The sequence below is a fragment of the Hippopotamus amphibius genome, chromosome 13 (genome assembly GCF_030028045.1).
Source record: "Hippopotamus amphibius kiboko isolate mHipAmp2 chromosome 13, mHipAmp2.hap2, whole genome shotgun sequence".
Lineage (NCBI taxonomy): Eukaryota > Metazoa > Chordata > Mammalia > Artiodactyla > Hippopotamidae > Hippopotamus > Hippopotamus amphibius.
This window is the reverse complement of record NC_080198.1, coordinates 12,653,750-12,667,738: the sequence shown is the minus strand read 5'-3', so window position 1 is coordinate 12,667,738 and position 13,989 is coordinate 12,653,750. Positions and strand designations below refer to the sequence as shown.

At 39.6% G+C, this 13,989-nt stretch overlaps 1 protein-coding gene across 8 annotated transcripts in view; it reads left to right on the top strand.

Annotated features, from left to right (window-relative positions):
• Positions 1-13,989, top strand: part of CNTN4 (contactin 4) — a 780,243-nt gene that overhangs the window by 641,123 nt on the left and 125,131 nt on the right. For all 8 annotated transcript variants that reach the window (XM_057706190.1, XM_057706194.1, XM_057706187.1 and 5 more), the window contains one exon: positions 1,860-2,010. In XM_057706190.1, the coding sequence (XP_057562173.1) occupies positions 1,860-2,010 (151 nt within the window). The remainder of the gene's footprint in view (positions 1-1,859; positions 2,011-13,989) is intronic.

Below are 13,989 nucleotides of genomic sequence, written 5' to 3'. Positions count from 1 at the left end.
CACACACACACTCCCCCCTGAAGTCCTGTATTTTTTTTGTAGTACTTATCTATTAGGAATTTAAGCTGTCTTTTTAATCATGCTAACATACTATAATAATTATTGTTTTTGTTAGTATTCCCGTTACATAAATATCAAGTAGGTCTGTCCTGACCTTATCTTTTTCAGAACCCTATAATTTTTATTATGTGATTTTGCAGATCATGCAAGGAATGCATTTATCCCATCATAGCAAAAACACTTGTGCTTGCACTCTCCTTATTAATTGCATTTATCATTATGGAATTACTCTTTGAATTATAGATTCCCCTCATGAATCCAGGGTACACAGATTGAAGTATTAATTGCCTGCTAGATTCATGTATTTAATTTAACCTTCCCATAGTAAAACCAGCCTCACGCGTACATTGCATCACCCCATTAAAAAGTAACCTTCCCATCTTCCTTCCTTCCTTCTTCTTTTTCTTTCTTTCTTTCTTTCTTTCTTTCTTTCTTTCTTTCTTTCTTTCTTTCTTTTTCTTTCTTTTTCTTTCTTTTTCTTTCTTTTTCTTTCTTTCTTTCTTTTTCTTTCTTTCTTTCTTTTTCTTTCTTTCTTTCTCTTTCTTTCTTTCTTTCTTTCTTCCTTCCTTCCTTCCTTCCTTCCTTCCTTCCTTCCTTCCTTCCTTCCTTTCTTTCTTTCTTTCTTTCTTTCTTTCTTTCTTTCTTTCTTTCTTTCTTTCTTTCTTTCTTTCTTTCTTTCCATTGAAAATATTTCCATAACAAAAGCACATAATAAAGGTTTAACTTGGTTCCACTGAAGACTGCTTTTATTTTTTTCAATCACCAGCACATGGTTTGGGTACATTTAAAAAAAAATTGACCCCCATCCTTCCCACCCACATACATATGCACTCATTCCCTGTCCTCTTTTAAGTAATTTGTGGTTAGTATTTAAATTTCACATTTAACGTGGTATGGAATCTTAAATTCCATCAGGTCAAACTGCAGTGAGTCAGGGATTTTTAATATGGTAAAATTAAGATTCCAGGAGATGAACCTGTGCTCACAACAGATCCTAAAATGAGTTAATTCAAGTAATGCAGAAGAAAATGGAGATTTTTCAGAAAGGCCTCTTTTATACTTCTGTAAGGATGCAGATGTATATCTTTTGCTTTAGAAAAGAAGTAATTACTTAATATTATTTCCACGTAACTACGTATTTGGTGTCAACATGAATGAATTTTTTTAGAATACTGGTAGTGAGGATGGAATAGTTTTGTAAGAGCAACTCACAATTTATCCTGCAAGAGAGCATTGCATTAGGCAATAGTAGTGGAAAGTCGTTGTTTTTAAGGAGAAGCTCACAGAGGTGATGCTATAGACATTTCAGCACATCCCCCGATGGAGACATACTCCGAGTGCTGCAGGAGAGAGCAGAGGCAGTAACTAGCAAGGAAGGGATGCTTTAATCTACACAATCAGGAAAACACCTTGTGGGTTTTTATTTTCTTTCCCTTTTGCTTTCCTGAAATTTTAGAATTTTTCTTCATTTGAACATGGAATAATTTTTTAAAAGAATCCCTCAATAAGGTGATGGAATGTTCTATATTTTGATCTTAATTTTGGAGTATACCAAGTTCATCAAGCTGTAGACTTACAACTGGTACATTTTACCATATACAAATTACAACTCAACTTTTCATAAACCCATCAAAACTTCTCGTGCTACTCCCTTTACTTCAGAAAAAATGTAACTTCCTCCCTTTGATGCCCAAGACAGCAGTATGTCCATTACAGAAGGAAAAAAGCTGTAAAGAATGACCTAGTGGGGTTTTTCTTCCATAATAATTAATTATTTTATTGTCTGTATTCTCTTCCAGCTGTGGGTCCAGATTTTTCAAGAACCCTCTTAAAAAGAGTAACTCTTGTCAAAGTGGGAGGTGAAGTTGTCATTGAGTGTAAGCCGAAAGCTTCTCCGAAACCTGTCTACACCTGGAAGAAAGGAAGGGACATATTAAGAGAAAATGAAAGGTATTATCTTAAAATATTTTTAATGTTTGATTAACCTGTAATAATTTATAAATCCATAATTAACAGTCTTCAAGGGAAGAGTTTACGATCCGTTCTTTGTGAACTAAATGTTAATCGAAGAACTGAAGGTTTGGAAAAGGGTGGTAAATTAGTTGGTCTTTATAATCCTTCTTGATATTAAGATTCCAGAAAGTCCTTCCTATACAGATAGATCACATGATCCCTGTTGAAGGCTGTTGGAACTGCCCAAAGATGAGCAACTGGAAATATCTTTTTTAATTTTAGCCTAAAATTTATTTGTAGGTTTGCCTACTTTTCTCCATCCTACCTCCTTTTTGCAGAAACAAGTAAATCCAGTTCTTCTTTGCTATGACAACCCCTCAAATGTTTGGCAGTGGCTAGTATGTCTCTTGCTAGTGTCTCCTTTTTTGAAGCTAAATATCTCTAATTCCAAAACTCATTCTCAAATAACATAGTTTTGATTATTTTAATCATGACATTTGAAACAGAGTTTCAAAAAGAAAGTTTTTTTTTTTCTTTCTGATACTTACCTCTTCACCTGTGTGTTTCCTAGTATACATGAATTACTTTTAGAATGCATCTTGTTTATACAGTGTAATCGTATGGGTTGTTTGGGGTTTTAGGTCATATTGTGACAAATAGCAGGTATCTCTTAAGACCTTTTCTTGGCTGTCACCTCTATGAAATATTCCCCCACCCGTTTCTGTAATCTGCTCAATCTGTTGGAAAATGGTAATTGTGCATGTGTCTATGTCACGCATAACATTTACCAGCTGTATACATAACGATTTTAATTGATGCTAAAGGTCAAGTACTCAAAGATGCAGTGGGGAAGCCTGTAAAAATATGTATGCATCAACCTTACACCTGTACACCTTTGGATTTGCATATGCATAGTAGATCATCGCACTGATGATGTCCTTATTAATGATTTTTGCAAACAAACCTGGTATGGTTTATAGATGGTGTATTCACACATATGATGTTTGTAATATGCATCTCTCTCTGATTTCTGTTATACCAAGAAAGCAGGATAGTTTACTAATTATTGGCATGGCATTAAAATCTGGAGCCACAGTTGGAACTTAGAGCACAGTTTCTTATTTTATGTACCACATGAATCACATAGATTAAGGCTGAATTTAGAAGATTTATTATAACAATTATATAAAGAAAAATATTTTTAAAATAATATGGATAATAGACAGACATGTCAAAAACCATGAATGAATGGAGTTTGAGTGACGTGGTGATCAATGCAGGAGAGGCTAATAAGCTTTGCTACTGTCACAAGCAACCTGCAGTATCTTAAGACAACAAAAGGAAATTTCTCATCCACACTGCAGGCCCACCAGGGGTCTGCTGGGGGCTTTGTTGCCCTCTAAAGCCTAGGCTGGTAGAATAGCACTCTCGGGAACACCCTCTTTTGGTGGCTAAACATGCATGGGCTCTTAAAACTTCTACCCAGAAGTGAAACACTTTTTCACTAATGTTTCAATGGCCAAAACAAGTCACATGGCTCTGTCCAAATTCAACCCAGCAGGGAAATACAGTCTTACTTTGTGCCTAGAAGAAAAGGGACAGCCAAACATTTTGAATTACTTGTTGGTATAAGTTGATTAAATTAACTGTGGGAAAATATCTCGGTATCAGGAATTATTTTTAATAAGTGAAATTTTTTTATAAATTTATTTTATTTACTTCTTTATTGGCTGTGTTGGGTCTTCATTGCTGCACACGGGCTTTCTGTAGTTTCAGTGAGCAGGGGCTGCTCTTCGTGGTGATGTGCGGGCTTCTCATTTCGGTGGCTTCTCTTGTTGCAGAGCACAGGCTCTAGGCACGTGGGCTTCAGTAGTTGCGGCCCACGGGCTCAATAGTTGTGGCTCACGGACTTAGTTGCTCCATGGCATGTGGGATCTTCCTGGAGCAGGGATCGAACCTGTGTCCCCTGCATTGGCAGGCAGATTCTTAACCACTGCGCCACCTAGGAAGTCCCTTAATAAGTGAATTTAATTGACTGCTTCTATCACTTGACTCACCGCGAAGCTTCTCTCTCACCATTTTTGTTTTTCTTCTGACTTGATTAATGGGGTTCAAATATTGCTTCAACATTGTATGTGTCATTTCTGCGGCACTAAAGGTATCTTTAAAGTGAGCAAACTCCCCATCCTTACTCAAGACTTGGTATTTATCACCTCCACCTCCAGTGTCACCAGGCATGACCCACGCTATCAGTATTCGTACTTTTCCTCCCCATGAATGCTGTGTTCGCACAGTTCTGTTTGTGCCTTCTGCCTTGCTCACAAAGTATTAAACAGATAGATTGATTTCCATAATGTAAGTGAATCCAAACGTTGGCCAGGTGTACTTTAAAGGGGAATGGCAGTAGAGACTTCGATGTGTGCCCCATCCAAGGGAGACACCCGCTACTCAATTCTAGCCTATTGTTGCCACCCGATGGAGACAGGTCTGGTGCCTCCCCACCTTCTCATTTTTCAAGAGAATTTAGAAATATGGACTTTTATTTGAACTATTTTAATGTTTAAATGTCAACAACTTTTTTTTTTTCAATTTTAATGTTAGTACAATATGGGCCACACATCTGTGGACCAAGTTTTACTCCATGGGCTGCTGTTTTTTAACTTATGAGAAAGACATAAACTCAACTGAACATCCTGTAATTTCTGAAAAGGGTGAAAAATAAGAAAGATATAACCATTATTTTCTCATTGGCAGAGAAGAAATTCTGACATTTTCCTCTATATTTTTCTGATAAAGGAGAAACACAATTAAGTGGATAAGTGAATAAAAGCAATCATATGCAGAATTTGTGAGTGAAAATTTTTACAATTCCAATTTTAGGAGAGGACTGACATTGTTAGAACAACACAAAAGGAAAATTCTTTGACTGTATTCCATGTGAAGTAATAGTTTCTAATATACTGACTTGTTAGCCCTAATTATCTTTTGAGATATGGAATCCTAAGAATCAGAAGGCAAACCTTTAACATTTGAATAAAATATTTTTTAATTTTATTAAAGTATAGTTGATTTACAATGTTATGTTAATTTCTGCTCTATAGCAGAGTGACTCAGTTATACATATATATATATTCTTTTTCATATTCTTTTCCATCATGGTTTATCACAGGATATTGAGTACAGTTCCCTGTGCTATACAGTAGGACTTTTTTGTTTATCCTATATATAATAGATTGCATTTGCTGATACCAAACTCCCATTCTTCCCTTCCCTACCTGCCTTCCCCCTTGGCAACCACAAGTCTGTTCTCTATGTCTTGAGTCTGTTTTTATTTCATAGATATGTTGATTTGTATCATATTTCAGATCCTACATATAAATGATATCATATGGTATCTGTTTTTCTCTTTCTGACTTACTTCTCTTAGTATGATCATCTCTAGGTCCATCCATGTTGTCATAAATGGCATTATTTCATTCTTTTTTATGGCTGAGTAGTATTCCATTGTATATATGTAACACATTTTCTTTATCCATTCATCTGTCGATGGACATTTAGGTTGTTTCTGTGTCTTGGCTATTGTAAATAGTGCTGCTATGAACATAGGGGTGCATGTGTCTTTTCAAATGATAGTTTTGTCTGGATATATGCCCAGGAGTGTGATTGCTGGATCATATGGCAACTCTATTTTTGTTTTTTTGAGGAACCTCCATACTGTTTTCCATAGTGGCTGCACCAATTTCCATCCCCACCAACTGTATAAGAGGGTTCCCTTTTCTCCACACCATCTCCAGCATTTGTTATTTGTAGACTTTTTAATGATGGCCTTTAACATTTGAATAAAAGATTATTAATCTCAATTACAAAATACTGAAATAAATAAAGTTTCAGTGAAACCAAATTTATGACCAAGTACCACTTTTTATTAATGTTCTCCCTAGGGCTTATGTTTTGACTTTGCCAAACACTACTAAGTGATTTTTAATTTCAAATGTAACTAATCGACTGCCTGCAAATGAGTTTACAATAAAAGTATAAGAAGCAACATTTTTAAATGTTTCTGTTTTGATCTTAATCATGTGGTGGTATTATAGTTATGTCCGTGGGTATGGATTCAGAAATACGGTTTTAATGTTAACGTGAAGAACAATTTTTCAAATATATATGTGCTTATTTTGTTTTTTCAAGGCTTTAGAAATTTAAATCACATTTACACTGGCCTTATCTATGTTAAACCAATCATCTAAATAAAAGACTTAATCTTCAATTTTTATAGCTTTGCTACTGTGTAGGCAGCATATCCATAAACATAAATCATTTCTTGTTTTCTTGTATATTTATCCAGTGATCAGAGTGTAGGCAGTATCAGACGTTTAAAACAGGGATACCTTGTTACAAAAGCCCAAGTACTTTAGTTCTCAGGAGAGGCCTCTGGTCACCACCAAAGCAGTGGAATCCTTTGGATTAATTGAGCAATTAAGCTAACTGAATAAGGTTGATAATTTTGTTTACTTTTAGTTTCTAGACAGAAGGCACTTGAGGCAGATGAGATTGAAGTTGATCTATTAAAAACAAAAACATCAAAATATAGAAATAATAGAACCATTAATAAAAACCTAGGCTCCTAGAACTATAAGGAGCTATAAAAGCAACCCAGATGAACTCTTTTGGTTGCAAGTGACAGAAACCCAACTCAGAGTCGGCTTCAGTATAAAAGGGAATTCACTAGCTCCACATTTGAGAAGGCCAGGGATGGGCTGTGACTGGAGGTGTGATCAGGTTCATATGCTCACACAGTGACATCAGGAGTGGAGGGCTCTCTTCATCCCTCACTGGTGCCTTCCTCTTGGTTGGCTTCATTTTCTGATGGGTCGTCCTCTCCTGGTAGTAGGATGGCTGCCAGCAATGCCATGCTTGCCCTCTTTTCTAACTTTTCATAACTCCAGGATAGGTGTTCATGGAATTGAATAAACCTGCCTTGGTCAGTGATCTTCCCTGAACTGGTAACATTCAAAGGGGTGTGATGCACTGATTAGAAGGACATGATTGTGTGCTTATCCTAAGAGGCACTTGGAAAAGCTGCACCTCAGACCTCATGGACTGAGAATGGGACAGAGGTTTCCTCAAAGAAACATAGGATCCTACAAGCAGAAGAAGAGTAAATGAATGCTATGCAAGCAACAATGTCAAATTGCTACTCTAGTCATGGAGCCCAGCCTCCCTTCCAGCACAGGGATCCCCACAGTAGCTGGACCCTCGCCTTCCCTGGTTACGTCTAAGATGGAGACCTAACTAACTGTTAGACTATTTCTTCGCAATCAATATCCTCGTAATTTCCACTCGTCGTTTCTTGCTTTGCTTTCTGAAGTTATACTAAGCAATCTAATTCTTTTCCACCACCCCTCTTCCCTTTATATACTGACAAGCTACTCTCAGGTCCTCTCTCAATTCTTTTCCAAGCCCAAATGTCCCTGATCGTCTGTGTATGACGTTATTTGGCATCCTCTCACTGTCCTAAGCATTTCTTTCAATGTCTTTCTGAAAGCCAGAATTAAATCTGTCATTCAGAATTAAAACAGTATTAATCAGGGAATAAATACCTTTCTTTATCTCTGTAGCAAAGAATGATAATTATTGTTATGTCCCTAAAGAGGAAAAATTATCTTCAGTGAGCTTAGATTAGTGAGGCGGGCGAGTGTACATCCTAGAAAGACCACTCCCTCCCAATGATTATTTTAAAAAATGAACTTAGTGCTTAAAGGGGTAAATCTACTTGTCTGGAAAATTCACTTAGAGAAAATATTTTGTTTCTCACTGAAGCTGAAGAAATGAGTGAAATGTTACTCTAGTTAACAATGTGTGAATAATGACTTCTTGTATCTTACTCATGCTTGAGAATTTCTTTCCTTCTTTTTAGGCATTCGGCTAATACATTATGTCAAGCTAATGGATAATTACTAAGTATAGATGTGCTGCTGAATATTTCCAGAAAGAATCTGAAATTTATAGCCTCCATGTCACAGGCATGGTTTCAGAACATGACTGTTCTGTGAAGCCAGCCAACACAAATTTCCATCAATGAACAAAACATTCATTGGGTGTTTGCCACATGCTAAGCCCTGTGCTTGGCACTGGGGATAGAGAGAAAGAGGAGACATAAACCCAGCCCTCAAGATGCTCTTAGGACAGTACAGGAGGCCCAGTAGCAAAATTACAATATATTTTTCAATAATCCTAGGGCATATGTTATAAAGGTGATATATTTAGAAGGAACATTAGCGAATATAGGCCAACAGTAGATTGTGGAAGCCTTGAATTTTATGTCTGTAGAGTTTAGACTTGAACTCCAGGAGAGAATTGAGGGAGTTTATGCAAGGGAGTGCACAGTTGTACATGTGCTGCAGAAGGGTTACTCTGTGTGCAACATGGAGAAAGACTCAGAGTAGAATAAGATTAGGAAGGCAGATGCACCAGTTGCAGGCGGTAGGCTAGGATGGAAATCAAAAGGACTTCAATGATGTCAGTCTCTTGAGAGTATAGGAGGGAAGACAGATAGATGGGCTATTAAAGAGTAGAATTTGAAACACTTAATGACATATGGAGTCAAAAGATTTCTAAAAGAAGGAAGAAAAAGAAAAAATGACTCCTAGGATTCTAACTCGAGCAGCTGGTAGGTGGCAGTGCCATTTACCCCAATACGGAGTACAGAAAAAACAAGTTTGAGAGGGGAAAATAAAGAGATTGATATTAACACGTTAAATCTGAGGTGCCTGCAAGTGGTGCTGTCACATTCAGATTGGAATTCCCATTCAATGTCACCTTCTCCAGCTTATAAACGTCCCCCCTGTGCTTTTTCCATGCTTTATGTTTTCCATAGTCCTTATCACCATCTCACTCGGTACATATTTGCTTTATTGTTTCACTGTCTTCTCCACGCTCCATTTAATGATAATGTAAATTCCATGAAAACAGAGACGTGTGTGTGTGTATGTTTGGCTTAAACAATACAAATTTCATATCTTACAGCCCTGGAGGTCGTAAGTCTGGAATGGCTCTCTTTGGGCTAAAGTCATGTGTTCCTTCTGGAGGTTCTCTGGGGGACTCTGCATTGGCTTTCTAGAGGCCACCTGCGTTCCTTGGCTCGTGGCTCCTTCCCATCATCATAGCTAGCAAAGGCAAGTCCAGTCCAGCTGAGTCCTCGCATCACATCACTTCAGCTTCCTCACCTGCCTCCCTCTTCTACTTTGAAGGACCGTCCTGGTTGCATAGGGCTCTTTGTGTTTTGCCCCAGTCTATAACACTAGCATCTAGGACAATGACTGGTATAGACTAAGTGTTCAGTGAATGAGTGTCCAACAGGAAATGTGGGTCTGAGTTCGGGAAAGTAAATACAGAGACCTAGATGTCACCAGTGGATAAGAAGCCATGGAGTGAATAAGTGAATCCAGAGAGAGTTTTGTAGCATGTGAACACCTGTGAATCAAAGGAAGGAACCTTGAGGAACGGCCACATGCAAAGAATGGGTGGAAGCAGAGGCCGCTGGGAGAACTGGAGAGGGGATTCAGAGAAATGGGGGTACAACCAAGAGAATGTAATAAACAGAAACCAAGGGAGCAGAGAGGTTCGAGGAGGAGCAAGCACTTGGTACCAAGAGGTCCGACAAAATAATGGCTCAAAGATGACTGCTGGACTTAGGAGCTGTAGCATCACCTTGGGGGATTACTTTGAGGCCACTGTGGACATGACTAGAAGACACAGTAAAATGGTATAATCCTCCATATTTTTAGGCATTTCTTCCCAGACTGAAATATATGTTTAGGTTTGGCTGACCCCCACAGTATAGTCAAGTCAAGTCTAATATTCTGTGAGACTGTTCAACCCAAATGGGAATAACATTCATGTGTCTTATCTAGAGACATTGAAGTCTTCCTCCAAGGTGAAATTTTATCATGACCCTAATTTGCCTCCCTCCCCAAAAGCTTTTGGAAGAGTTGAAATTCATGTAATACGTAGGGGAAAATCCCAACACAAGGCTGCAAGACTCCACGTTGTCTATGAGGAGGGAAACCCTGTTCTGAAGATGCTGGCAGTCTGGGAGGCAGAGCAAATGTAAGGGCAGATATTTGCCCAGAAGGCCGATGGAATCCTTGCTTGGAAAGGAAAGTTTATTTCTTCAGGCGTTCTGTTTCTCTTCTGGAGGCAGAGTGTCTGTATATGTGCTCTTAATGAGAAACCTGCCCTCGGGATATCTCTTACAGTTGCTGCAGAGGCATACAGCTCTGGTATTAGGAATTCTGCCCTGGGGAACAATTATGTTATTGCAATAATTAGAGGCCGTTCATCTCCATAATAATGGAAATCCTGCCTTGGAGGCAAAACAACATGAAAGCAACTCAGCATCATTGCTCTAGATAGAATCTGTTGCCCTGCTTCTTGGTAGTACTATATCATTGTAATTTTGCACGTGTAGTCATGGAAATAGAGCTTATCCTGCTTTCCACTTCAGACCTGGAACTTCCCCCCATTCCTTCGGTTTGTCTGTCCCTAGAGCCATGCATAAAATAGTTACGGCTTTAAGCTCCCCTGCAGAGCAGTTGCAGAAGAGTTTAGAGACGTTTGTTTTTAAATGTCTGTAATGATACACAGACCCTGTCCTGTGCAGATTCCATGACTTTAACCCTCAGCCACCAGCCTTTTCCACCTCAGTACAGTTGTGTCATGTTGTTTTATAGTCAGGGGTTAAAGCAATGTCCAGATTCAGGCAGGGACTACCTACCACCTGTTCTATTCGTATGCTCACGGTATTACTTATGCCTCAGGATATGCTGGCATGAGAACGGAATTTTTATATGGAAGTATTTAAAATAAGGTCCCCAATCTAAAGGCAACACCTGATTAAATCCTTCCAGGGGTCTCCCGCATTCATTCTTTCTTTGCCAGTCAGTCCTCCGCCCCTGTCCTAGTTTCTACCCTTTTTATCTCTTGTGTGGACTTTGCATCTATTACATTAGCCTCTTAACTGGTTTATTTGGAACCAGCCCTCACTCAAATCTTCCACAAGATCAAACTTCCCACATCACATTCCTGATAAATTCAACTCAATAAACATTTGTCACACATGTCCTCCATACAAGACACATTTGAGATGATGAACATAACCTCATTTAAAACAGGGTTCTAAAGGTGTCATTTTGAAAGGGACAGAATTTCTACAGTGGTTTAACGGAAAGAGACTTTTCACCTTTTACAGGTATAAATTTTATTTTTAACAATGTATAAAATATCATTTTATAGTCTCAGCATGCATGTACATATTCATATTTTGATATACATTCAAAGAAAAAGCCTGGAAGGAACTTCACTGAAATGTTAACAGTGGTTTCCCTGAGAGATGGGACTATGTATTTCTCTCTTTCTCTTTGCTTTTTTCCTCCCTTCCTTCCATCCTCCCTCCTTTCTTCCTCCCTTCCATCCATCTCTCCCTCCTTCCATCCTTCCATCCTCCCTCCTTCCTTCCTTCCTTTCTCCCTTCCATCCATCTCTCCCTCCTTCCGTCCTTCCATCCCTCCCTCCTTCCCTCCTTCCTTCCTCCCTCCCTTCCTTTCTTATAAATTTTGTGTTTATGGGTATGATTATTAATGTTTATTTCGCAGACCAGGCTGAAATGACCATGAGCAAAGATGCCATGTGTGTTTGAGCACACGAGTGCCCCCAGCTCCTGGTACTGTGCCCAGAATACTGTAGATACTCATGATTTTTGTATGAAATGAATCAGCCAAGCAACCTACATTATCTGATTCTTGCAGGAGATTGGTGGAGAAGGCGGTGGTGGGATATTTAAGTGAAAGGAGTGGCATGAACAAAAGATATTTAAAAGGAAAGTACAGAGGAATTTTTGAGCGGGGGAGATAAGGCTGGAAGATTTCTTAAAATCAGGCTGAGAAAAGCATGGCAAGCTGACGAGCTGGCAGTTTGCTGGGGGACAGACAGAGTTAGGGAATGGTTTTGGCATGGCTCTCCACACGCCTTTTTTTTTTCTTCTTTTTTTTGATCTTTATAATAGCTTTACACTGTTGTGCCAGGTTCCGCTGTACAACAAAGCGAATCAGCTGTACTGACACATATATCTCCATATCCCCTCCCTCCTGAGCATCCTTCCCACCCTCCCTATCCCACCCCCGCATCGCACCCCTCTAGGAAATTGTATCTCATCCCTGATCAGTTGCATTCAGCGTTGTGTACTCAGAAAGCATCTGCTGGGACTTCCTGTGCCCCCACCTGGGAACTCACTTGACCTTCCTGGGGTCTCTCCATCCCTCAAGCAGAGATCCAGAGGTGGTTTCCAAATTCAGGTCTGCAGACTGGTGCTTAGCTGACTGTATTGAGACCAACAGAGGGGCATTTGAAATACAGAATCCCTTTCTATCCCCAGAGATTCTTCCTAAGGAATCCTGAGATGAGACCAGGAGTCTGAATTTGTTTTTAAGTTTCCCACATGATTCTAGTGCACAGCCAGGTGTGGCCCTGTTTCAGCAGCTTCCCATTAACCTCGGGACAGACAGCCCATCCCACGACCAGCAAGACCCTAAACTGGTCAGGCTTCTGCCTCCAGTCCCACCTGTTCTCTCAGCCTTACTTCTTGAGCCACGTGGACCTCCCGTCTGTTCCTCAAATGGCCTTATTCTTCCTGCCACAAAGCTTTCCAACAAGCTGTTCTTTCTGCCTGAAGCTCTCTTATCCGGGGCTTGACAAACGTCAACACACAGGCCAAATCCAGCCCTCCACCTGTGTTTGCACAGCCTGCAAGCTTGAGCATGGTTTTGCATTTTCAAATGGTAGGAAGTAAATAAAAAGGAAAATAGCATTTTGTGACACATGAAAAGTACATGAAATTCAAATTTCAGTGTCCACAAATAAAGTTTTATTGGACACAGCCCCATGCTCATTCATTAACAAATTGTCTACGCTGCTTTCACACTATGGGGGTGCAGCGTTGAGTAGTTGCAACAGAAGCCACCTGGCCTGCCGAGCCTCAAATATTTACTATTTGGCCCTTTACAGAAAAAGTTTCTGTCCCTTGATCCAACTCACGGCATGTTTCTGGAAATGAAGGGGTATGAAAACATCTTCCAGTAACATAACTCTCCCTTTGCTTGGCTTTTTTTATCTTGCTTTTATTTTGGCTTGCTGTTTTTTACCCGTCATCTGTGACTTACCTTTTGATTAAATTGTCACTTTTACTGGGTCCACGAAGTGCAAAGTAAAGAGGAAGTAAATTTGGTTGGAGGCCTAAATGCTGTCCCTTCTGTCTCTAGAGCAGAGGCTCCCACATTTTGCTAGAGGGAATTTCTTTTCTTGCCCCCAAAGCTTTGAAGTCTCTGAAGGAATCAGCAGTGGTGGGGCGGGGGCGGGGTTACGGCGGGGCTAGCGTTCACAGTGAAGACACAGAAGGTGAGAGGTAGTGGGGATGCATAGGGAAGTGTATATCTGATCCTCTTTCCCAGATTTCTAGAAAACCAGTAAAAGAAAGAAGCGATGGGAACTCTTCCTCCCGGGTTGAGGATCTGTGGTTTACACTGACTGTTTTGCAGATTGGTTTTCATTTTCATGTTATGGTTATAAAGATTATTTTTAAAATGATAAATAGCCTCGTTCAGCTGAAGGAGGAGAGAGAAGATGGAAACCCCAAGACTCACTTCCTAGGCTTTTATACAGTTCAGCTATTATGACAGTATATACACACATGGAACAATTTGGAAACCACCAGTGAGGTACAAATTAACATAATATCTTCCAAACAGAGATAGGCGGCAGTGCTTGAGGAGCATGCCAAGAAGAGACTCTCAGAGTCAGGCAGGGTCTGCCGGCATTGGCTTCCGACAGGAAGTGAATTTAAGCACTTGAGAAAGAAAGTGGGTCACATGGGGAGGCAGAGGCAGAAGCGGGAGGTCTCCGTGTGGGAGCTCGTGTTTGTGC